At 46.4% G+C, this 26962-nt stretch overlaps 1 protein-coding gene across 15 annotated transcripts in view; it reads right to left on the reverse strand.

Annotated features, from left to right (window-relative positions):
* Nucleotides 1-26962, reverse strand: part of CUX1 (cut like homeobox 1) — a 470808-nt gene that overhangs the window by 191438 nt on the left and 252408 nt on the right. For all 15 annotated transcript variants that reach the window (XM_032255085.1, XM_032255084.1, XM_032255083.1 and 12 more), the window contains one exon: nt 23715-23793. In XM_032255085.1, the coding sequence (XP_032110976.1) occupies nt 23715-23793 (79 nt within the window). The remainder of the gene's footprint in view (nt 1-23714; nt 23794-26962) is intronic.

Raw genomic sequence — 26962 nt, forward strand, 5'->3', positions numbered from 1 at the left:
CTTAAATGTTCTTCCGCACCAATGCGATCTTTTAGTTTTCCTTCTGCTGCCTCAGAGGTGATTATAGTCTGCCTATTGGGTACTTGGGGCACACTTCCTTTGGAATTTTCAGGCTCCGTCAGAGTGGAAGAATACCCAAGTCCACGGAGCTTAGAAAGATTACTGAATATATTTCTGGTATGGGCGCCGGCGTCACTTGTGAGATGGCTGCAGAGATTTAGTCTCCAGTTGAGGAATGTCAAACACCATGCCCAGTGGATCAACAAGAGCATATATTCAAGAGTTCACTTAACTTTCAAATGCCAGAGTCATTCATTTTTCGGACCACCCTAGGTTCCTGGAATTGAGGGCCAGGTCTACCATGCCTCGGTTAACACATCCAGAGGGAGCCAGCGACTCTCTAGGATGCCAGCGTCTTTGCAGAGTTTACAAAAGGCAGGCATTGGGCTATGTCGGGCTCAATGTCAGCGGACCCTGGGTGCTAGGCACTTATTCTGCATGTATACACAGTCTATAATTGCATCTCTTTCTTGTGCATGGCTTTTCATGATTATTTTAATCAGCATCAAAATATTTATGTTAAGTTTGACTCCAAGAGCTATTTCGGAGGCTGGGTGCAATGGTTCACGCCGGTAATCCTGGCACTTTGGGAGGCTGAATCACTTGAGCTCAGGAGTTTGAGACTGGCCTGGGCAACATGGTGAAAGCCTGTCTCTACAAAACAAAAACACAAACCAAAAACTAGCCGAGCATGGCGGTGCACACCTGTAGTCCCACCTACTGGGGGGACTAAGGCAGGAGAATCGCTTGAGCCCTTGAGGTCGAGGTTGCAGTGAGCCATGATGGAGCCACTGCACTCCAGCCTGGGCCACAGAGTGAAATCCTGTCTTGGGAAAAAAAAAAAAAGCTATCTTGGGGAGATGGTTCTTTGTAAGTAGGAGTAGTAATAACACAAAAAACAGAATTCCTAAAAACATTCCAGGTGCTGTTCGTAAAAAAAAAAAATCTCAGTAACTTCACCTTCTCAGCCTTCCCTCTTCTCCACCTTCCTGGCCTTGTGCTGGGCAAACGGTCTCAAGAAAGTGAACGCCATGTTCATAGCTTCCTTTGTATAGAACCACAATTTAAACTTGACGCAGAGGTCAGGGAAGGGCAGGTAAAGAGAGGAACCTTTGCTCATGTATAAAATTCTATTAAGAGTCTCTCATGTAGGCTTTCCGGCACAAGTGCCGGCAAATTATATCTTTAAAGAACAAAGCTAGTACACTGCCTGCCCTCCCTAAAAGTTCTGTCAACAGCATTTCCAGTCCATTCCTTTCAAAAGGCCAGGACCCCCCTGTATCTGCTTCGAATAAAAAATAGCTTCTCCCATGCAGTTCAGCAAGGAATCCGGTGACATATGAAAGTGACACGCACATCATCCAGTGAGCAGGAATGAGACCCTTACAGCAATTTTCAGAGCCTTACACTGTAAATGAAAATTCAGGCGATCTCGTAGTCGCTCATTATGGCATGTATGTTTAGTCTGACACTAGTAAGGGTTAATACCGAAGTAGCAAAACTGGTCACAGACTAAAGGATGAGCTGAGTGTTCAAACATCTCTATGCATTAGACTCCAAACTTGACTACGGTACAGCTGACTGCCTAAATGCCTGCAGTATCTGAATACTGTTTTGGGATATGTAAGAGGCATTGCTAAAGAAACTCTTAGGCTTAATTGTTATTACTTGTACTAAAGGAACAGCTAATTACCGCATGACAATATAATGACTCTAGCATGTTTGGGCTGGAGACCAAGACAATGAATTTTGGCGTGCCAAAACCCAACCTGTATGTTAATCTACGGAAATCATAGCTTTTTGTCTCCTTAATGATTTCCAAGGCCATTTAAGCCCCACACAAGGATTGTCAGGTCTTATCCCAGCGTCAGATGCCTCTGCTTAGCAGCTCAATTAGGGAATTGTCTGGAGGAGGTGAAGAGGACACACCCATATATAAAACAGGAACACACAAAAGCCGGTAACCCCTGTCTTCCCAGCCTCCTCCTCCGATTCAACTCGCCTTCCTGCCAGCTCCACCCACCCAATGCGACAGTCTTGTAAAGTGTTTTACGATCCTCTGATACTTGATTCCTACAGCAATCCTGGAGGTATTATATAGCTTGTTATGCAACACAGGGCTCAACAACAATACCATCACCTGTACGGATTCAGCACCTTTGCCCACGTGCAACATTACCTTGCTAATTCCAGCCACGGCAGTCAGAGCTGCCAGAGCCCACTCTGCAATGTACGGGGTAGATGCATCTCACCCGGGGAGGAAAGGAAGAAGCAAAGAAGCTGGCCAGGCAAACGAGTATGAGAAATTCTCAGCGCAATTTCTGCTTACTGCTGGGCACAGTGGCTCACGCCTGTAACCCCGGCACTTTGGGAGGTAGAGGATGGAAGATCGTTTGAGCCCAGGAGTTTGAGGCCAGCCTGGGCAACACAAGCGAGAGCCTGTTTTTAGGGAAAATACAAAAATTAGCTGGGCATGGTGGTGCACACCTATAGTCCCAGCTCCCTGGGAGGCTGAAGCAGAAGGATTGCTTGAGCACAGGAGGTGGAGGTTGCGGAGAGCTATGACTTTTTTTTTAGAGACATAGTCTTACTCTAGCCTGGGGGACAGAGTGGAAAAAAGTTTCTGTTACCTGAATCAGCAGCCAATGAAAATCTCTTTCAGTGCTAATTTAGCAAGTGTTTCCTACGGAACTGAAGCAACTGTCTCTGCTGGGAAAGGCCCGGCCTCACAGCAGAGATAAATCATGCATGCACACAACAAACTCAAAGCAGGAGGAGCCACGCTGGAGACCAGATGAGCGGAAGAGCACTCTTGGAGAAACTGGGAAAAGGAGGTTTTTTTTTTTTTTGTTTTTTTTGTTTTTTTTTTTTTTGAGATGGGGTCTCCCTGTGTCCCCCAGGCTGGAGTGCAGTGGTGCCATCTCGGGGTTCAAGTGATTCTCCTGCCTCAGCCTTCCAAGTAGCTGGGATTACAGCTGCCCACAACCACACCCGGCTAGTTTTTGTATTTTTAGTAGACAGAGTTTCACCATGTTGGCCAGGTTGGTCTCGAACTCCTGACCTCAGGCGATCTGCCTGCCTCGGTCTCCCAAAGTGCTGGGATTAAAGGAATGAGCCACTGAGCCAGGCCAGGAGGTCTTTTAAAAGAAGAGGTGACTCTTGAGCAGTCCTTCCCTAAAGGATACACAGAATTGAGACCTGTGGAGACCGCAGGGTGGTCAGTCCCTGTGGGCAGCTCAGCAGGTATGAGAGCAAGTGGAGTGTGCAGGGCATGACCAAAATAATGGTCATGGACAGGCTTGGGACCACACCTGTAATCCCAGTGCTTTGGGAGGCTGAGGTGGGAGGATCACTTGAGGACAGGCCTTTGAGACCAGCCAGGGCAACATAGTGAAACCTCCATCTCTACAAAAAAAAAAAAAAAAAAAGGCAGGTGTGGTGGCACATGGCACACACACACGTAGTCCCAGCTACACAGGAGGAGAGATTGCTTGAGCCCAGGAGTCTGAGGCCGCAGTGAAATTACCCAGCCATGTTGGCACACAGTGCACACATGTAGTCCCAGATACTCGAGAGAGGACTGCTTGAGCCCTGGAGTCTGAGTCAGCGTGGGTGACAGAGTGAGACCCCATCTCTTAAAATGATATAAAATAAAATAAGAAGTAGAACAGATCAGCTTGATGCCAGCAGTTGAGGTACACAGGAGTGAACAAGAAAAAAAATCTTGGCTCTCAAAGGTCTGACGTTCTAGTGAAGTGAAGGAGACAGACAGGAGAAAAACCACACGCGACAGAAAACCTTCAAGTAGGACGGCGTGAAAGTGATGCGTGTTCAGTAGAGACCGTACTTCAAGGACCCATACAATTGCTGTTTCTCACTTTCAGTACAGTATTCAATAAATGACATCAGATATTTAACACTTTATTCTAATACAGCCTTGGTGTTAGGTGATTTTGCCCAGCTGTGGACTAAAGGAAGTGTTCTGAGCATACTGAAGGTCAGCTGGGCTAAGCTATGGTGCTCAGCAGATTAGGGGTATTACATGCTTTTTTTTTTTTCTTTTTTTGAGACGGAGTTTCGCTCTTGTTGCCCAGGCTGGAGTGCAGTAGTGCCATCTCAGGTCACCGCAACCTCTGCCTTCCGGGTTCAACCTGCCTCAGCCAACTGAGTAGCTGGGATTATAGGCATGCAGCACTATGCCTGGCTAATTTTGTATTTTTAGTAGAGACGGGGATGCTCCATGTTAGTCAGGCTGGGTCTTGAACTCCCGACCACAGGTGATCTGCCTGCCTCAGCCTCCCTAAGTCCCAAAGTGCTGGGATTACAGCTATGATCCACTATGCCTGGCCTTTTTTTTTTTTTTTTTTTTTTGAGATGGAGTCTCACTCTGTTGCCCAGGATGGAGTAAAGGGATGCGATCTCAGCTAACTGCAAGCTCCACCTCCTGGATTCAAGCGATTCTCCTGCCCCAGCCTCCCGAGCAGCTGTGATTACAGGTGTGCACCACCACGCCCGGCTAATTTTTGTATTTTTAGTTCAGACGGGGTTTCACCCCATTGCCCAGGCTGGTCTTGAATGCCTGGCCTCAAGCAATCTGTCTGCCTCAGCCTCCCAAAGTGCTGAGATTACAGGCATGAGTCGCCACGCCCAGCCTAAGTGCATTTTTGACTCATGATATTTTCAACTTGTGATAGGTTGATTGGGGCACAGCCCTACTGTGAGTGCGGAACATTTGCACTTCCAAACATAGAGAGGAGAGGCACAGGGAGAGAGGGGAATGGGTCCTAGAGACAAGGGGACAGGGAAGGCCTCTCTGAAGAAATGAGCAGGGATGGAGATCTGGATGGTAATGGGAGGCACTGCATGGATTCACCCCAGGCAGAGGCAGCGGCCAGTGAAAAGTCCTTGGTACAGGTGTGCATAGGGCACAGTCAAGGCATAGTGAGAAGCTGGGGTGGTCACAGGGAAGGAGAGGGAGACAGCAAGAGAAAAGAAATCAGGGAGAGGGAACCTGCACACAAGGATTTTAAGAAAAATAGAAGTGCAACGAGGAGAGAAATAGAAGATATAAAGAAGAAGCAAACTGAGTGGTAGGGCTGAAAGTACAATTTCTAAAATAAGCCAAGAGTCAGAATTTGGATGCAATTCTGCTCCGGTCAGGAAGTGGCCAGGAATAGACACCGTGGCTCACGCCTGTAATCCCAGCATTTTGGGAGGCCAAAGCAAATGGATCACCTGAAGTCAGGAGTTTGAGACCAGCCTGGCCAGTATGGCTAAACTCTGTCTCCATAAAAAATACAAAAATTATCCTGAGCATGGTTTTGCTAAAAAAAAAAAAAAAAAAAAAATTAGCTGGTTGTGGTGGTGCACACCTATAGTCCCAGCTATTTGGGAGGCTGAGGCAGGAGAATTGCTTGAGCCTGGGAGGCAGAGGTTGCAGTGAGCTGTTATCACACTACTGCACTCCAGCCCGGGTGGCAAAGCAAGATTCCATTTCAAAAAACAAAACAAAAAAACGATAGTACTTCGACCCACAAAATGGTTTATTGGTTTTCTCTTGGCAAAAGTATGTGAGTTTTAAGCTTAAAGATAAGCTCTACAATTTTCTTTAAAAAAGCTAAGTGATCCTGGCCAGGTGGAGTGGTGTGTGCCTACAATCCCAGTACTCTAGGAGGCTGAGGTGGGAGGATCACTCGAGGCCAGAAGTTCAAGACCAGCCAGGGCAGTATAGCAAGACCCCGTCTCTAAAGATAAAAAATAAAAAATTAGCTGGGTATGGTGGAACACACCTGCAGTCCCAGCTACTAGGGAGACTGAGGTGGGAGGATCACTCGAGCCCAGGAGTTAGAGGCTGCAGTGAGCTGTGATCGTGCCACTGCATTCCAGCCTTGGCAACAGAGTGAGACCCTGTCCTCAAAACAGGAAGAAAAAAAAAAAGCGAAGTCATCCAAACTACCAGCCCTGTTTTGTGATGATAAATGGCTATTGTTTCAGTAATATGCTGCTTGACAGATATTTTTGAAAAAATAAACGCATACTCTAAGTTGTTGCAATAAATGTGGTGCTTTAACACTTGTTGAGCAAAATAGCTACTTCATGCTACAGGGACGGCATTCTAAGAGTGAATATATGGAAATGCTCCCATCATCTATATACTGGTAGGCAAAGATAGTGCCTTCTACAAAAATGGCTCAATGCCTTATATCATACAAGAGGGGGTGTAGGGTAATGGTTTGCAGTACGAGCCAGACTGTGTGTGTTCGAATCTCGCTCTCTCATTTACTGGTTGTGCAACCTTGGACACGTTACTTAACCCCTCTGTGCCCTAGTTTCTTCACCTATAAATTGGGCATAGTAACTGTGCCCATGTCATGGTGCTGTTTTAAGGATTAATCTAAGAAAACTGTGACATACAGAGTTAACACTCAATAAATCTTATCTACTATTATTTACCAACTCAAATGGGAGTAAACATTTGCCAAAAGAAGTTTCAAATTGTTTAATTAATATAAGAAATGCAAAATCTTCGAAAAGTTAGCAAAAAAAAAAAAAAAAGAGTATCATGAAAAATGAAAATAGACTAGCTGTTTTCAACAAATATCTTCTCATAATTAGTACAAGCTGAGTAGCCCTAATTCAAAAATCCAAAATCCAAAACACTCTGATCCCAAGCATTTTGGATAAAAGATACTAAACCTATACCTAGATTTCATAACTATGAATCCTAATTTTTGTAAAGATAGCCGATAATGTGTTTCTTTGGTTTGAATCTATGTATCTTTGTGAGTTATTTTTTTCTAGCCATTTATAACAAGCCATGAAAACCAAGAATCAAAATTAATAGAAGTTGGAGTCTTTGCTTCTGGCCACAGATCTGCTGATACTCAACTTGCCCTCTGGTCATAAACAACTAGAAAACCAGGCAAAGTCAATGGAACAACTATTCACAGACACTGAACAACTGGTGGAACAAGACTTCCTGAAGGAAGGAAAGCAAATGAGATGAGCCCTATGTTACCCCTCCTGGCAGGCAGAACTCTCTGGACTCCATCACAATGAAAAACAACCCCAAGCAGTGTGGTAGTCTCCCTGTCCCTTGAAGGACAGCATTTGGAAGACTGGGTGGTGGTGGCAACAGGAATTTGCAAGGCATAGGGACTGAAAGGAGGGACATACACCAAGAAAGAGCTACAGAAATCTGCAGAGAGGCAATCTGTTGCCAAGAGCTAAGGTACCTATGCACAGGGTGAAACTCGTAAGGCCTGGGCGGAACAGAAAGGAAGGTCTGAGTTGAAACCCCCACAGTTTGAGAGCTGGAGGACTTTCAAACTGCCTCCAGACAGAGAGGACACACTTGTTGAAGAGCAAGGACCTGTTGAAGGGTAAAGGCACTGGAAATGTCACATCTGAATGGAGGGCTAAACTAATCTTGAAAGCTTGTCCACATCTACTCCAAAAAGCTACAAACAAGCCTCAGAATGATTGAGCTTCTGCAAGTAACTTAACTGCCTGCCCAAACTTCAGCACTTAAATAAGACAACAAAATCCAGTTAACACTCATGATGTCTAAAATTCAATAGCAAATTACTAGACATGACAAGCAGCAGGATCATTGGGGGGAAAAAAATCAGTTCATAAAAACAGAACCAGGGCCAGGTGTGGTGGCTCACGCCTGTAACCCCAGCACTTTAGGATACAGGCAGATACCTGAGGTCGGGAGCTTGAGACCAGCCTGACCAACATGGAGACACCCTGTCTCTACTAAAAATACAAAATTAGCCAGGCGTGGTGGCACATGCCTGTAATCCCAGCTACTCAGGAGGCTGAGGTAGGAGAATTGCTTGAACCCAGGAGGCGAAGGTTGCAGTGAGCTGAGATCACACCATTGTACTCCAGCCTGGGTAACAAGAGTGAAACTCCGTCTCACAAAAAAAAAAAAAAAAAAAAAAAAAGAAAAAAAAATCTTCATAGCCTTGTATCTCTTAAAGAAGTTAATCTGTAATTTAAAAACTTGCCATAAAGAAAATTCCAGGCCTGGATGGCATTGCTGGTGAATTAAGTTTTAGGAAGAAATAACTACAATCTTATACAAACTCTTTCAGCAAACAGAGGAAAAAGGGAACACTTTCCAAACTTGTTTTACAAGACCAGTGCTACCTTAAAGTAAAAACCCAATTAAAAAGAACATTCAAAGGAAAAAACCAGAAAACTACAGTTCTATATTTCTGTATTAGTCTGCTCTCATGCCGCTAATAAAGACCTACCCTAGACTGGGTAATTTATAAAGGAAAGGGGTTTAATTGGCTCACAGTTTAGCATGGCTGGGGGAGGCCTCAGGAAACTTATAACCATGGCAGAAAGGAAAGCAAACATGTCCTTCCGCACATGGAGGCAGGAAGAAGGGCCGAGCTATGGGGGAAAAGCTCCTTATAAAACCATCAACTCTTGTGAGAACTCTCACTCACTATCCCAGGAACAGCACCGGGGTAACCACCCCCATGATTCCATTACCTCCCACTGGTCCCTCCCACCACATGTGCGTTTTATGGAAACTACAATTCGAGATAGGCATGGGGACATGGCCAAACCATATCGTTCCTCATAAATTTAAAGATAAAAGTACTTAGCAAAACAGTAGCAAATTGAATCCAGCAAATTTTAAAATGCACAAAATACGAAGTGGATACTATGCATAAAATGCGTGGCTAAGTAAGATTTATCCTAGGAATGCAAGGTTGGTTTAACATTTGAGAATCAAATAACTTTACCATGTTAAGAGAATAAAGGGGAATAATCATATGACCATCTCAACAGATGCCAAAAACAATCTGAGAAAATTTAATGTGACTTATGACAAAATTTCTTCACAAACTAGGAATAGGAGAGAATTTCCATCTCATAAATGGTATCTACAAAAAAATTTACAGATAATATTATACTTAATGATTAAAGTCTGAATGATCTTCCCTAATATTGGTTCAATGCAAGGATGTCTGCTTTCTCTACCCCTATTCAACATTACATATATGTAGCAAGTCCCCCCCCCCCCAAAAAAAAAAAACCAAGGGCAAGGAAAAAATATATAGTATTATAGATTGGAAATCAATATGGATATAGGAAATATGGACAAAACTATCAACCAACTTGACCTAACTGATGTTTATGGAACATGGCATCCAACATCTACAAAATATACATCGTCTTCAAGGGCATATGGACAAATCAACGAAACTTCAAAAAAACTTCTAGAGGTGATAGGTGAGCATTAAAAGATCACCTATATTATATTATTATTTTATAAAACATTGATATATTTTATTATTTGTTAAAACATAAAAATTATATAAAATATTATATGAAATTCACTATATGTCTACATAAAAGCAACAAACAATTGGAAAATAAATTTACAAAGAAAATGCACTTTAATCTCACACCTGTAATCCCAACACTTTGGGAGGCTGAGGCGGGCAGATCACTTGAGGTCAGGAGTTTGAGACCAGCCCGACCAACATGGTGGAATCCTGTCCCTACTAAAAATACAAACATTAGCCAGGTGTGGTGGAAGGCACTTGTAATCCCAGCTACTTGGGAGGCTGAGGCAGGAGCATCACTTGAACCTGGGAGGCAGAGGTTGCAGTGAGCTGAGACAGCACCACTATATTCCAGCTTTAGCAACAGAGACTAATAATAATAATAATAAAATAAAAAGATTACAAGTTTTTTTAAAAAAGAAAATACCCTTTAACATTCAAAAACATGACTTAAACCTAGAAATAAACTAAGCATAATCTGTGCCAAACTTATACATCAAAACAGTAAAATAATGCTCAGAGAAATTAAAGATGAACTAAATAAATATAGGTTTAGATCAGAAGAATAAATAAATAGTGTTGTTAGCTGTGCTCAAATTGATCTACAGATACAGTGGAATCCTAATCAAAATCACAGAAAGCTCCTTTGTAAAAACTGACAACCTGCATCTAAAAACATATATAGAAGCCAGGTGCAGTGGCTCACACCTATAATCCCAGCACTTTATGAGGCCAAAGAGGGAGGACTGCTTGAGCCTAGGAGTTTGAGACCAGCCTGGGCAACACAGCTAGACCTCATCTCTAGAAAAGAAAAAAATAGGCCGGGCGCGGTGGCTCACGCCTATAATCCCAGCACTTTGGGAGGCCGAGGCGGGTGGATCACGAGGTCAAGAGATCGAGACCATCCTGGTCAACATGGTGAAACCCTGTCTCTACCAAAAATACAAAAATTAGCTGGGCATGGTGGTGCATGCCTGTAATCCCAGCTACTCAGGAGGCTGAGGCAGGAGAATTGCCTGAACCCAGGAGGTGGAGGTTGCGGTGAGCCGAGATCGCGCCATTGCACTCCGGCCTGGGTAACAAGAGCGAAACTCCGTCTCAAAAAAAAAAAAAAAAAAAAAAAGAAAAGAAAAGAAAAAAATAGTCGGATTTGGTGGCTTGTGCCCGTAGTCCCAGCTACTCGAGAGGCTGAGGTGGGAGGACTGCTTGAATCTGGGGGATTGAGGCTGCAGTGAGCTATGACTGCCTTACTACATTCCAGCTTGGGCAAAAGAGGAAGCCCCTGTTACCAAAATTAAAATGAGCAAAAAATTGAAATACTTTATAAATAAAAATCCATGAAAGCAAAAATGCACATGAAAAATGTGCAGCATCATTAGTCGTCAGGAAAATGTAAAATAAAATCATAATGAAATATATTACACATTGACTAGCAATGTCTAAAATGAGACCATACTCAATGAAAGAGAGGGCATGGGGCAACTGGAACTCTTGATTTATTAGTGGGGGATATAATAATACACTATAACTTTTCTCCTCTGAGGAAAAGAAAATGAAAAAAATTAATAAAAAAATGATATGACGGGCCGGGCGCAGTGGCTCAAGCCTGTAATCCCAGCACTTTGGGAGGCCGAGGCGGGTGGATCACGAGGTCAAGAGATCGAGACCATCCTGGTCAACATGGTGAAACCCCGCCTCTACTAAAAATACAAAAAATTAGCTGGGCATGGTGGCGCGTGCCTGTAATCCCAGCTACTCAGGAGGCTGAGGCAGGAGAATTGCCTGAACCCAGGAGGCGGAGGTTGCGGTGAGCCGAGATTGCGCCATTGCACTCCAGCCTGGGTAACAAGAGCGAAACTCCGTCTCCAAAAAAAAAAAAAAAAAAAAAAAAAAAAAAAAAAAAAAGATATGACTACTTTGAAAAGCAGCTTGGCATTTCTTATCTGGTAAAATGTACAGGTACCCTGACCCCCATCCTCGGAAGTTGCCTAGGAGAAATGAAAACATGCCTATGTAACAACTCTCCGTGAATGTTTATAGATTGATTCATAAGAGCCACAAACAACCAAATGTCCAACAGTCAACATACCTGTTGGATAAACAAATTGGTATATATCCACACAGTGGAATATCATTCATCAATAAAAAGGAAAGGACAAATGATACCAGAAACTTAGATGATTCCCAGAATACTGTGCTAAATCAAAGAGGTCACATGTAGGAGCACAGACCAAATGATTCCACTTTTACACAACTCCAGAAGTGACAAATCTACTAGACAGTGAGAGAGCACATCAGTAGTTGCTAGGTACTGGGGTCATAAGGGGACTTTTGGGGTGACAGAAATGTTCTACATCTTGATTGTGAAGGTGGCCATGCTCTCACGTTGCACACTGAAACGTGCATTTGAAATGAGTGCATTTCATTGTTATGTATATATTTATTTTTAGACAGAGTCTCACTCTGAAGTGCAAGGCACAATCTCAGCTCACTGCAACCTCCACCTCCTGGGTTCAAGTGATTCTCCTGCCTCAGCCTCCTGAGTATCTGGGATTACAGGCATGTACCACCATGCCTGGCTAATTTCTGTATTTTTAGTAGAGACAGGGTTTTGCCATGTTGACCAGGCTGGTCTGAAACTCTTGACCTCAAGTGATCTGCCCCCTTGGCCTCTCAAACTGCTGGGATTGCAGGTGTGAGCCACTGCATCTGGTAAACTGTATGTATTTAAATACCTCAAAAAGTTGACTTTATTGAGGAGGGGATTGCAGCGAGCCAAGGTTATGCCACTGCACTCCAGCTTGGACAACAGTGAGCTCTGTCTCAAAAAAAAACAAAAAAGAAATACCTGAGACTGGGTCGTGCATGAAGAAAAGAGGTTTAATAGACTCACAGTTCTGCATGGCTGGGGAGGCCTCAGGAAACTTACAATCACGGCAGAAGGTGAAGGAGAAGCAAGCACCTTCTTCACAAGGTGGCAGGACAGAGAAGAGCAAAGGCAGAACTTCCAAACACTTAAAAAACCATCGGATCAGCTGGGCGTGGTGGCTCACACCTGTAATCCCAGCACTTTGGGAGGCTGAGGCGGGTGGATCATGAGGTCAGGAGTTCAAGACCAGCCTGGCCAAGATGGTGAAACCTCGTCACTACTAAAAATACAAAAATTACCTGGGTGTGGTGGCAGGTGCCTGTAATCCCAGCTACTTTGGAGGCTGAGGCAGGAGAATCGCTTGAAGCTGGGAGGTGGAGGTTGCAGTGAGCTGAGATCGCGCCACTGCACTCCAGCCTGGGCAACAGAGCAAGTCTCCATCTCAAACAACAACAACAACAAACCATCAGATCTCGGATCTCCTGAGAAGTCACTATCATGAGAACAGCCTGGGGGAAACTGCCCCCATGATCCAATCACCTCCCTCCCTCCCTCGACATCCGGGGATTATCATTCAAGGTGAGATTTGGGTGGGGACACAGAGCCAAGCCACATCGTGGCCACAGTGCCTGCGTGAACGATGATGCCACTGACTGTCTTGGGAGCGTGGGGTCGGGGGAACTGATCATTCTCTTGTGGTCATGTGGAGCGTTAGAAGTCACCTAGGGAGAGAATGTAGATGAAAAGGAAAAGGCTAGGAGGAACTTCCTGGCATACTCCAACACTTAGAGCCCTAGCAGAGGAAGAGGAGAAGGCCACAAAAGTCTGAGGAGGAAGAGTGTCAACAGGTAAAGAAGTGGATATAGTGGGCAGTCACCTGCCAGGGGACTTCTGCCACGATGGGGACTAGCCCAGAGGTACCGGGCATGTATTTCCTTAGCGAATACGATGCGTGTTAGAGATCAGGGCAGAAAGCAGGAATACGACAGCATATCTGGGGTGTGTGGTGGGATAAGGTCAGGGGTGGTCTAGGGCTTGTTTCTATGTTATCGTAAACTAAGTCGCTCTGGGACTTTAATGCAAACAGTTTGCTTTGAATTCTTTGGATCCCTGCAAAGGAAGTGCTGGCATGCCCTGATAGAGCCCAACAGCCTTGGTGTAGAGAGGTCCCGTGAGAAGCAAGGACACATGGCTGGATCTCAGAAGAGCTGCAGAGCCCTGCAGGCGGGTTTTGGATTCGATGGCGGGCCTGGAGAGGGCGTGGGGTGGCGAGGACGCTGCGGCTGAACTGCTTTTCCTGCAGGTTGAGAGGGTTGAAAAGGCCAATCTTAACAGACTCGAAGCCCGTGTTTGCACAGTGTGCTCTGCGGGCGACGGGGGCCGTCCCCTGCCACCAGCCTGAGGGTGAATGTCCCCCTTGTGAGCATCATCCCCGCGGTGACATCACAGCACTGCAGACGCTACTTTTCGCCAGGGCACTCTAGGCTAATGTAATCATACGATTACATAATTAACCCAGCTGTCTCATTAAGAAAATCAACTGGAATTCAGGGCATAATTAGTCATACGGCAATTAGCATGCTGATGAGCGACTGATGAAAAGCTGTCTAGATACCCGGCGTGCCAGGACCACCCCGGTCACGGCCAAGCGGGGCACCAACGACACACCTCTCCACTCCCCAGGCAAGCACACTGAGGAGGAGTCCCCAAGTCACATCCAAGGAGCTCTCATGCTTACTGCTGTGTCGAGGGACCGGGAGAGCATGGATGGAGAAGGAAAAGCCTTGGGAATGATGGCGGCCGGCAAAAGCTGGCGGCGACGGCCCGACGCCCATCTTATGCCTGCCTGCCTTTAGAACACTGGTGGCCCATTCCTCAGCCTGCAAACACGCAGTGTCCTACACGGAGGGGCGGACTGGGCTCCACGTTTGTTCACCTGCCTGAGGAAGGTGGGGACGCTGCTTCCATGCCTGCTTTCCATTTCCCCTAATGCTGGGCCTGAGTGTAACTGGGACACAGCAGACTGCCTCGTCCTCCGAGGGTGCTTCAGGACCAGCCTGGGGCCAGGCCCTGAGGCTCGGGGAGGAGTCAGCGCATTATTCGCTGCCCACGGGGCTCTGTTCTTCCAGACCCAGTTCCTCTTTCTGTCCTGTTTTGTTTGGGGCTTGTGATTGCTTCTTAAGCACATGAATGAAAATGTTCTATGAAGGCAAACAGGATTTGTAAAGGGATCCTCCTGCGTGTCTCCCGCTACTGAAGTTACAGGGAGCTCTCTAGAGGGGCCCTGGGTACCAGGTCTTGTTTGCCAACACCAGGAGACCTGGAATACGTGGACTGGAGTCACCTTCCAGAATCAGGCTGCAACGGCCACATTTTTGTCACCTTCGAGAAGGCTACCAAGTGGTGCATCCATGAACATCTCAGCATGAAAACCAGGGGCTATTTCTAATGAAATCATAAGATTTCGTCCCCCACCTCTTTTTTTGAGACAGCTTCTCGCCCAGGTTGGAGTGCAGTGGCACCATCTCGGCTCACTTCAACCTCCGCCTCCTGGGTTCAAGAGATTCTCGCACCTCAGCCTCCGGAGTAGCTGAGATTATAGGCGTGCGCCGCCAGGCCCAGCTGATTTTTCTGTTTTTAGCAGAGATGGGGTTTCACCATGTTGGCCAGGCTGATCTTGAACTCCTGACCTCAGGTGATCTGACTGCCTTGGCCTCCCAAAGGCTTGGCATTACAGGCGTGAGCCACCTCGTCCAGCTGATTTTGTCACTTTTTTTTTTCCCAGGAGTCTTAATATGGGATCCTTGAGTGAGGGGCAGGCAGCGGAGAAAGAAGTATAAAAGAACAGTGTTTTCTCATTTTAACCTGTAATGTGTCCTCACTTGAAAGTAACAGGCACCAGGAACCAGATTGCTATTTTATTCTCCTGGAGGAGCATTAAAAAGCAGTTCTCAAAAATGATGACATTCCACTTTATTTCGAGATTCTCAGATGCTAGGCCGACGAGAATAGTCACCAGGAGAGATGGTTTTCCTACATCCAAAATGATACCTCCCCCGGGCGGGGAGGACCTCGGATCACGGGCATTTGGGAGCAGCCTCTGAAAATGGAATGGCCTACAAATGCACTCTTTCCAGCCAGTTCTCTTTTAGGACTTCCGAAAAACCTACATCTACTTTTGACAAAGGCAGGCCAGTTAACCTATGGAAATAAAGGGAGGCAAGTCGGTCACGAAACAGCGACTTCTTGCAGTGTTTCATGAGTCAATGAATATTTTATATCACTGGTAATGTGCTTCCTAAGATTTAAATCTTAAAATAAACCCTTCCAGGCACTGCCTTTATGTTTGAAGGGTTTGTGTCTGTAGGAACTAAACTGCATCTTAGCAAGCAGTAAAATGCGATTCTGATAGCAGGGTCACAGACAGAGGCAAGGACAACTGGGGAAGAGATGTTTCCAGGGAACTTCGCAACCAAAGCAGAGAAGTTCTGTAGTGCCTAGTCTTTCTTCTACCTAGGAGCTCTTTAAAATACACCATTACTAGGCTGGGCACGGTGGCTCATGCCTGTATAATCCCAGCACTTTGGGAGGCTGAGGCAGGAGAATTGCTTTAGCCTAGGAATTTGAGACCAGCTGGGGCCACATAGTGAGACCCCATCTCTATAAAAAAGTTTAAAAATCAGCCGGGTGTAGCGGCATGTGTCTGTAGCCTCCACTAGTCAGGAGGCTGAGGCAGGAGGATCACTTGAGCCAGGAGGCTGTTAAGTGAGCTGTGTTTGTACCAGTGCACTCCAGGTTGGGCAACAGAGACCCGTTGCTAAAAAATAAAAACAAAAAACCCCAAAACCATTACTAAGACATTTCTGGAACAGAAAAGTCATGGTTGTGCTTTATACTTATAAGCAGCCTACAGCTACTCGGCTAAGTTCTTATCCGTAGTACATTAATAAGGCCTATTCAGAAACTAAGATTGCAAGTTGAATATTTTACTAATTTATGCTCCCTGCCATTGCAGAAATAAATACATGCTCATTGTAAAAAAAAAAAAAAAAAAAGAAAAGTATCAAGAAGCAAGAGCAAGTCACCCACGCAAGGTTAATTGCTGACGGATTATGCAGACTGTCATAATTTTGCCCAGAACTCAGTAAAATTCCAGCTATGCAAGAGCCTGTTAGAAGTGGTCATTCCAGAATATTCCCAGCTATCTGAGAGAAAGACATTTATTTCTTGTTTCATTATAGTAAGGGACAGAGGCTGCCTATTTTACTTGTTTAGTTTTTTTTTTTTTAAGAGATGGGGGCTTTGCTATGTTGCCTAGGCTGGTCTTGAACTACAGATAGAAGCTGCATATTTTACTTATCTTTTTTTTTTTTTTTTTTAAGAGATAGGGGTCTTGCTATGTTGCCCAGGCTGGTCTTGAACTGGTGGCCTCAACCTCTGGCCTCCACCTCCCAAAGAACTGTGATTACAGGAGTGAGCCACCGCACTGGGCCTCCCAGTCATTATTCACAGCCCCTCTGACTACTGCAGTGTCTCCATCTGGCTGCTACAGGGCTTGGTTGCTCCTGGGTCCGTCTCTTCTGCTCACTAAGCTCTGTTGACCCGACATTCTCCCCACCTGCTGGTCTCCTTCCCGTCCCAGCTCCTCCCTGCTGCTGTTTTCTCTGGTCAGAAAACCGCCTCGTGTGGCTTCTCCTGCCTCAGTGGGTGACACCTCAGCTGCCTCTTCTCCTGCTTGATTCACCTTATTCTATGCGCTCATTGCCTGGTGGGCTTTGCTTATTGCACCTAAAATTCAGTTGTTATTTATGCAATAATGTTTTCCTCTCTCTTTTTTTTTGGAGACAGGATCCTACTCTGTCACCCCAGCTGAAGTGCAGTGGCATGATCTTGGCTCACTGCAGCCTTAACCTCCTGGGCTCAGGTGACCCTCCCGCCGAGGCTTCCCGAGCAGCTGGGACCACAGGCGTACGCTACAATGCATGGCTAATTTTTGTCTGTTTTATAGAGTTGGGGTTTTGCCGTGTTGCCCAGGCTGGTCTTGAAATCCTGGGCTCAAGTAATTCGGCTGCCTCAGCCCCCCAAAGTGCTGGGATTACAGGCATGAGCCACTGCACCTGGTCACAATTACTTTTTAATGCCCATATTATTCCCACCAGGCTCTATATTCCAAGGGCAGGAACTGATCTGGCTGCTGTATTCCTGGGGCTCACCCTGTTCCTGACACCCTGGGAGTATGGTGGGAGGATGAGGGGTGCTGAGGTCTCAGGCACTGACCCAAGTAATACCCAGGGAGATGAGAGTCTGATAATACGAAACTGACTAAGGAATGAGAAGTGATCTGGTAGCAAACGAAAAGCACAGAAACCTCAAGGTCTGAACTATCAAACCTGCTCAGAGGGTGCATCAGGACCATGAGGGTTCAATGCTACTATATTGCTAAATGCTTATTTGGTGTCTTTATTTTTTTTTAATTTAAATAATTTATTTTTTAGACAGAGTCTTACTCTGTCACCCAGGCTGGACATCTCGGCTCACTGCAACCTCCACCTCCTGGGTTCAAGCGATTGTCCTGCCTCAGCCTCCCAAGTAGCTGGGATTACAGGTCCCCATCACCATGCCTGGCTAATTTTTTTTTGTATTTTTTTTTTTTAGTAGAGACAGGGTTTCCCCATGTTGGCCAGGCTAGTCTCAAACTCCTGACCTCAGGTGATCTGCCTGCCTTGGCCTCCCAAAGTGCTACGGTTACAGGGGTGAGCCACGGCACCCGGCCTTGGTGCCTTTAGTATGAAGGAGATTTCAGAAGGTGGAAGATGAAGAAGAGGGAGGAGCCAGAAGACTGAAGGAGAAGTGGGTGGGTGGGGTGGTGGGGGAAGAGCAGGGGTGGAGGGAGACCCTATCCTGGGTGCTGGGCGATGATGTGGGATGAGCTGAGGTGAAGGGAGATCCTACCCTGGGTGCTGAGCTTGGAGTGCCAGTGTGACATCTGGTAAACCAAACACAGGTCCCACCTACCAAGGGCCGGCCCCAAAGCCGAAGGTCTCAGAAGCATGTGTGCTGGTTTGGGCAACCCCAAACGCTAAGTGCTGTATAAATGTCTATGCAGGCATGTAAATCTTTATAGAGTGACACCAAAGTAAAATGAGCGTTCGGAGAGCTATTAAACCGCTGCAACTCAATAAAAGACACATTCTGTTCTCCTGCAATTGACTTGTCTTAGTGCTCCGCAGTGCTCGCCCTCACTGGGAAGCTTCAACCTCGGGAGGGTGGTTCAGTGGGAACAGTTAGAGCCTGAGTCCAGAAAAAACACTCAGAGAGCGTTTTGAATAAATAATTTGATTCATTCATTTCTGCATTTGTTTAGCAAATATTTATGGAGTTTCTGCCACATGGCAGGCACTGGGGTAGAGACAAAGGAGATAATTAGGGACAAAACTGCACTGAACCAGTCTCTGCCAAACAGTTACCAAGGAATTATGATAGAGCGAAGGGTAGGGTCCCAGGGCAGGGTGTGTGTGCACGGGAAGGGTCCCCTAAACCGGCTGGGAAGGCCTTTCTGTCAGGAAGTGACATCTCAGCAGGTTAACCCAGAGGGGCCAGTGGAGATTAGGCAGGAAGAGTCTGGCCGCCCTGCAAGTGCTTAGACTCATATCAACATGAACTGCAGAGTGCAAGGCAGGAGGCGGGGTGGAGGGCAGTGGCTGGAATAGAGACGCATCCTAGAGGTCAGATGGCCAGAGTTGGTGACAAAATGCTCAGAACACAGGCCAGGCGTGGTGGTTCATGCCTGCAATTCCAGCATATTGGGAGGCTGAGGTGGGCAGATCATCTGAGGTCAGGAGTTCGAGACCAGCCTGGCCAACATGGTGAAAACCCATCTCTATCAAAAATACAAAAATTAGCCTGGCTTGGTGGTGCAAGGCTGTAATCCCAGCTACTTGGGAGGCTGAGGCAGGAGAATCACTTGAACCCAGGAGGTGGAAGTTGCAGTGTACTGAGATTGCACCACTGCACTCCAGCCTGGGCAACAAAGCGAGACCCCATCTCAAGAAAAACAAAAAGATCAGAACATGAGCAGCAAGGTGGGAGGTGATGCCGTCTGCTAAAAGAAGAAATGCAGGAAGAAGACAGCTTCTGTCGGACACATTGGGTGGGTGTAGCGTGCCCGCCACGCCATGCTATCAGGAAGGTCCAGACGCCACTTGCATATGCAGGTTGGCACTCAGAAGTGAGACCTGGACCGGGGACAAAGCTCTCAGAGTCACCAGTGCAACCCTTGGTGAACCCTGGGGCTGAGGACTCAGGGAGTGGTGGGGATTTGGGTCAACTGACTCCTTCAGTCATTCACCACTTCCTACCTGTTGTGTGCCAGGTGCTGGGCAGAGAGTCACAATGCAAAGCCCTGTCCTCATGGAGCTGTCACTCTAAGGAGACCCAGAGGTAAGCAACAAGGAAATGCACAAATAAATAAAACTTCAGGAAGGGGCAGCGGTGGGAGCTGGTTCGGTCAAGCGTCTGTCACTCTTAGCCCGGGTGGGTCTCTGGCTCCGCTGTTCCTGGGGCCAGCTTGCCGGCTCTCCCTGTGCTCCAGGAGTGGGGCTGTGTGGCACATAGCTGAAATGCCTGTTGCATTATTCCCAAGGGCTGCCTCTCTTTTTCTGTGATAGTATGAGTTGCTGTATCTTGCAACTAGCAGAATTTGCCACATCCTACAAATGTTTCTGGATTCCACTGCACTACGGCCTGAAGTATGCAGACAGTTAAGGCCCCCCGACTCCCCGCAACTGAGTGACTGTCAGTAAATGCATCATCGCTATTGACCTGGCCCTTCCTGTAAGTCTCAGCCACAGAATGACTGCCTCTGAGCAATAATCAGACTTCAAAACACAAGGAGAGTGCTCTGAGCTCCGTTCCTCCTTTGCAGGTAACTTGTTAGATCTGGCAGATCATAGCATTTGTAAGAAATACCTGGGAGGCGGTGGGTGAAAGTTCTTTACCTGGAATGTAGATGTATTTTGATTGACTTTTAGTATTACAGTAAATATCAAACATTCTTTACTCCCACCATTCATCAATTTAAACTGCACACTTCAATTCCCTGGCCAGAAATAAAAACTGAAGAATATCACCAATATAGGAAAATGCTCAGGGTTATAAGAATCATAATATTAAGCAAGAAAGGCAGAATATGAATATACACACATGCTATGATTAAAATTCTATAAAATCTGTACATGTGCATGGACAAGGTCTACTCAGATAAAGAGGAACGCTGATGAGAAGAATGGTCTCTTTTTTTTCTCTGGGAAATTAACACAGAAAATAACTGCAGAGAAAGAAACCTAAGCAACATTTTAAAGTGGCTGTGCAGTTGAAAAATTTCACTAGGGAAAAACTGATGTGCAAATTCCACTTTTTGAAAAGAGATTACAGGTTATTTAGAAAACTGCAGTGAGGCCCGGCACGGTGGCTTATGCCTGTAATCCCAGCACTTTGGAGTGCCAAGGCGGGTGGATCACTTGAGGTCAGGCATTTGAGACAAATCTGGCCAACATGGTGAAATCCCATCTCTCTAAAATACAAAAATTAGCTGGGTGTGGTGGCAGGCACCTGTAATCCCTGCTATGTGGGAGGCTGAGGCAGGAGAACCTCTTGAACCTGGGAGGTGGATGCTGTAGTGAGGAGAGATTGCGCCACTGCACTCCAGCCTGTGTGACAGCAAGAAAAAAAAAAGATTACAGATTATTTTGAAAACAGCTGCTAAAGAGTCTTTGGGTCTCTGGCAAAAATGAAGTGGGTCAGTCTTCTATTGACTAAGTCACCAACTGGACGAAATTCTCAGCTGGAAAACACTCACTTTTGGGACCCTGCTCCCAGAAGTGGTAGCAAGAACTTCTGGAAATAGGCTGGAGCAGAACCTTCCTGAGCCCGAGGAAGCAGCAAAAAGTCAAAGAATGAACTCTTTCGCAACACAAAATAAGATTTCTCAAAGCCCAGGTCACGCTTTTTTTGTAAATTCTTTATGCCTGCGTCAGCATGGACATGACATAGTCCAGATAGAAAATTCTCAGCCACTACCTTAAGCACAAGAAAATGCCAGTGATACCCGCCAGGCTGTTGATGCCTGAGGGTCAGTGTGCTCTTGAGGCAGAAGAACAGGGTGTGCAGGCAGAAAACCGAAGGCCAATTCACCCTGACTTCCTTGAAATAAATCCAAAGAAAACCCCCACTTTCCACGCCTAGGTAACAAAAGGACCAGAAGCTACTTCCTTTGCAAACCCCCACCCTTTTCTGCCCTGCAGATGGGAAATTGAAAGTACCTCTGATTGGTTGCTTTCTACAACCAATCAGACGTTTGCATAGGAGGGTAACTTTGTAACTTCAGTCTCTGACTGGCTGCAGCCAATCAGACTGACTGCAGAGCCAAGCTTCATTTGCACAGAAGTGCAACTTTGTAACTTAACTTTAGCCTCTGATTGGTTACTTTCCACAACCAATCAAGATGTTTGCTAGGAGTGTGACCTTTGTAACTTCCCTTCAGCCTCTGGTTGGTTGCTTTCTACAACCAACTGGACTGATTGGAGGCCAACACTTCATTTACATGGGGTAAATACCAATTGGCCAACGGGTAACCTCTAGGGGGTGACAAGATTCTGCATCTGTGCCCTTGAGCAGGTGCTCGGCCCACTCCCAACCTGTGGCGTGTACTTTCATTTTCAGTAATCTCTGCTTTCCTTGCTTCACTCTTTCCTTGGTTTGCGCGTTTTGCCCAATTCATTGTTCAAAACACCAAGAACCTGGACACCCTCCAGCGGTTACTCTCTGATCCATTTTACTGTGAAGGAGCTTCCTCATGAGGCTCGGTCAGATTCTTCAGGGAACTCCTAGTCAGATACAAACTCCCACAGAAAACCAAAGGCTAGAATTTGGAACTAATAATTAGATAAGCTCCCAAGACGGTAAAAGTTGAGATCAAAGCAAACCATTCTCTACGGTTAGGCTGTTCCCAACCCTGTTCCATCTGTTCCATTTTACAGATGACAGCACTGAAGTCCAGAGAGGAAAAGGAATGCCATCAAGAACTCTTAACAAGTCCAGGGAAGGAGAATCTGGATCTCCCCACTCCCTGTCCCAACTGCTTTCTGTCGTCCCGGTGCGACCACTTTTAATCCCAGTTCCAAGAGGGGACAGCAAAGCCCATGGTGGACCTGAATCAGAACCCAAGTACAGGTACAAAGGAGACCTGTGCCTGCCTCGCTCTGTTAATGTAGCTCTGATGACGTCAATGATATTCAGAGAATTGCTAACAAGGGCAAGTACACAACTGTAATTGGTGGGGAGGGGAGGGTGGTGGTAATTCAAATTCCTTGCTTGCTGGAGAAACACATCAAATGACTTTCCTAATTTTCTGATCAGCATCTCCCTAGGGCTGAGCTGGGCCCCACATGGTTATATCCATCACTTTACTCGAGATGCTAAGGCAATTAGGACCCACAAACAGGACCAGAGAGCTCAAGGCACTTGAAACATGCATTTTCACTTTTCCAGAATAGAGAATCGGAAGCCATCATCTCTCAGAACGCCTCACAAACATTATTTAAATTTTAATTCTTCAATCCCTTTAAAAGATTAAAGGTGGTGCAGTGGCTCCTACCTATAATCCCACAGCACTTTAGGAGGCTGAAGTGGGAGGACCGCTTGAGCCCAGGAGTTGGAGACCAGCCTGGGCAACACAGTGAGACCTCATCTGTACAAAAAATACAAAAATTAGCTGAGTGTGGTGGCATGCGCCTCCCAGCTACCTGGGAGGTTGATGTGGGAGGATCGCTTGAGCCTGGGAGGTGCAGGTTGCCATGAACAGAGATTGCACCACTGCACTCCAGCCTGGGCAACAGAGCGAGACCCTGTCTCAAAAATGAATAAATAAGTAAACTTAGAAAAAAAATAAAAGAAACAACTGAAATACTTGGTTGTAGCTGCAGGGATTATAAGTTACCCTCTGCCCGTAACCCTTAAGTGAAGGACTTGTCCAGGGCCACTGATCTTGGATGACCTGGCAGGGGGAGCGGGACACTCCAGGTGTCTTGGTAGGGCCATTCCTAACGTCCTGAAGGTGGCAGTGGACAGTAAAAGGGACCTCTCTGCACAGCACACACGCGTTGGATCTGTATCTCCTCTGTGGTACGTACAGCGTTTTATGCTGTAGCCCCAGAGATTTGGGTCCCTGCTTTTATGAAATCATCCCCTAGAGATTACATGAGTCCTTCAACAAGTGCATCAAATTTCCTTCCATATCCAAAGACTGGGTCTTGGAGGATTCACATGTGAGGCACTCCCTGGTTTCCTGCGCGAAGTTGCGACTAATGGTATTATTTATTTTCCTCAGGAAAGCCATTAAAAATGAGCCCAAAACCCACCAACTCACCAGACACAAAGCCCCCCACTGGTGGACCATCAGTGCCAGGGCTTACCTGGGACGTCAATCAATCTTTTGTAGACATTCAAGAAAGCTGCTTCAGCTTCCTTGCTTCTTTTACTCAGTGCATCAATCTGAATGGGAAGAAAAGAAAGAAAAGAAAAACAAAGAGCTCAACATCTGTGAAGGGGTAATTTACAAAGCATTACACATCTAGTGAATTCCTGTATCAAGGAGAAATCTGATTCGTCCGAGTACATGTTTGACAACTGGGCTTCAACCTCTTAGAGGAAATCCTTGCAAACACAAAAGGGCCAGTTCGTGAAGGTAAACGAGGGAGGAGCAGAGATCTGGGAGTATAGCGCCATTCACTATACAGTAGGGAGCACTTGGTGGGTCTTTCATAGAGAAGAATGGTCTGGCGTGCCCTTCCTGGTCTTTTTCCTTCTGCAAGCACTGACTAAGGACTAGCCATACGCTAGACACTGCTGAGGGTCAGGGGTGGGCAGCAAGAGACAGTTCCTACTCCCAGGAGCTCAGGGTCTAGGAGGGAAACAGGTATGTAATTAACAAGCAATTAAATCCTTGAGGACAGGGGGAAGGGAACCTCAGGAAGTAAAGTTGTGACCTTGGAGCAGTCTTACAAAGCATTTCACTCAGGTGGATGGGTAAGACATTGCATATAAACGGAAAAACACATTCAAATGCCCGGAGGAAAGAATTTCATAAAATTCTTTTTTTATTTTTTGGAGACGGGGTCTCACTCTGTTGCCCAGGCTAGAGTGCACTGGTGTGACGTCAGCTCACTGCAACCTCTGCCTCCCAGGTTCAAGAGATAGCTGGAATGTCTGCCTCCTGAGTATCTGGGATTGCAGGTGCCCGCCACCTGTAATCACACATGGCTAATTTTTGTATTTTTAGTAGAGATGAGCTTTCACCATGTTGGCCAGGCTGGTTTCGAACTCATGACCTCAGGTAATCCACCTGCCTCAGCCTCCCAAAGTGTTGGGATTACAGGCGTGAGCCCCCGCACCCGGCCTCCATGCTCTCTGTTTTAAGACACTTATTCACATGTCAGATTGTGCTCCCTCCACTCCTGAAGTCTAGATTAAGAGCCCACCAACAGGGCTACAACATACCATGGGGCATGGGGACCTGTGAGAGTCTGCCGGGTGGGAATGCAGATACATATGTGGGAGCTGTGGGTGACACAGCTGGACAAGCAAGTGGGGTTAGATCATGAGGGGCACAAGGACATGTGGTACCGGGTGACCCTTATCACCTGGGCAGCAGTCAGGGTGGAAGGAACACAGGAGGGGGCAGGGAGGAAGAGACCACTCAGACATCATTGCTCTCATCCAAGTGAGATGCACTGGGTGGTGGCTGTGGGTGCTGAGGAGGAGGCGGAGGTGCTGGAGAGATCGGCAGCACACACAGTCGACGTGAGGCCCAGAAGAACAAGGCGAACCGAGGACGGTGCCCGGGATTCCAGATCAGGCAACTGGTGAGGTTTTGTGATGGTGGCCACGATTGGTCGGTTTTGTGAACGGACTAGCTGAGCCAGTTCCTCCACGTGGACGTCTATTCATCGACTATGCCGGACGCACATGCAAAGAGCCTGACATGGTTGGACCAACTTGTTAGAATATTTAGCTTACCTACACACTTGCTGAGACAACAGAGCACGCTTTACAGCCGAAGCACGCAAGACTGCACATGCACCGATTTCATACTGGCTCAGGCAAACGACGCTAAATTATATATTCCTTCTGTCCCCTCCTTGAACCATGCTGTCTCCAATGTTATTTTTAAGAGGCAAAGGATGTGGTTTAATTACAGGGCCTCTCACCTGAGCCACCTGGCAGTTTAAGGGACGCTCAGGACTAGGGGATGAGGGCTAGTGGGAGCTGGGTCTAGAAAATCAAACGCATAGCAGACTAGGGCAGTGCAAGCATTTCCAACTTCTAACAAGCTGTGCACCAGGATTCCAATTTGAAGTTGGTTGTTTGGAACTCAGACACATTCCACCACTACCCCCTCTGCTGCCCCCACCTCCACCACAACCCAATAAGATAAGGCTGTGATTCCTGGCCAGGTGTGGTGGCTCATGCATGTAATCCCAGCACTTTGGGAGGCCGAGGCAGATAGATCACGAGGTCAGGAGTTTGAGACCAGCCTGGCCAACATGGTGAAACTCCTTGTCTACTAAAAATGCAAAAATTAGCTGGGTGTGTGGTGGCATGCACCTGTGATCCCTGCTACTCAGTAGGCTGAGACAGGAGAACTGCTTGAATCCGGTAGGCGGAGGTTGCAGTGAGCCAACATCACACCACTGCATTCCAGCCTGGGCAACAGAGTGAGACTCTGTCTCAAAAAAACAAAACAAAACAAAACAACAACAACAAAAAACGTTGCATGAAATGCTGACATACCGGCAAACAAGAGAGAGATGCATCATACGTTAGAGTGGTATCGGACTGGGGGTGGGTGGGGAGGAGTGGCTGGTGGATGCCAACTGAAGAGTGTGGGATTTTCTTTTGGGGTGATGAAAATGTTTTATAGCCAGGCACGGTGGCTCATGCTTGTAGTCCCAGCACGTTGGGAGACGAGGTGGGTGGATCACCTGAGGTCGAGAGTTCAAGACCAGCCTGACCAACATGGAGAAACCCTGTCTCTACTAAAAGTACAAAATTATCCGGGCATGGTGGCACATGCCTGTTATCCCAGCACTTTGGGAGGCCAAGGCGGGTGGATCATGAGGTCAGTAGTTCAAGACCCGCCTGGCCAACATAGTAAAAGCCCGTCTCTATTAAAAAAAAAAAAAAAAAAAAAAAAAAAAAAAAAGAAAACTAAAAAAAAATGTTTTACAGTGGTCTGTGGTGACAGCTGTACAACTGTGTGAATATCCTAAAAGTCAATGGACTGCAGACTTTAAATGTGTGAATTATGTGGCATGTGAATTATATCTCAATCAAGTTGTTTAAAACACGTGTATGTACGTCTTCTAAATCAACCTGTATGTAAGACTGGGCGTCGTGATTTCTTTCACTGTCGTATCATGTATCTTTCTCAATATCTATTACGAATTTTGGGAACTGCTGAAATGGCATTGTTTCAATTGTACCTAAGCCCGCATATTATATGTCTCTGGAGTAAGAAACAGATTTGGAGTTACTTCTCCGGATAAATTGGAACACTTCCTGGGGGCTCTTCTACGAGAGGCAGGTGGGTAGCAGGGTCTGTCCAGAAAGCTGGGCAGTTGATGCCCTGGCTGCTGTCCGTACCGCTTGACGGCCATACAGA

Source organism: Sapajus apella, unplaced genomic scaffold (genome assembly GCF_009761245.1).
Source record: "Sapajus apella isolate SASKATOON/1434 unplaced genomic scaffold, GSC_monkey_1.0 scaffold88, whole genome shotgun sequence".
Taxonomy (NCBI): Eukaryota; Metazoa; Chordata; class Mammalia; order Primates; family Cebidae; genus Sapajus; species Sapajus apella.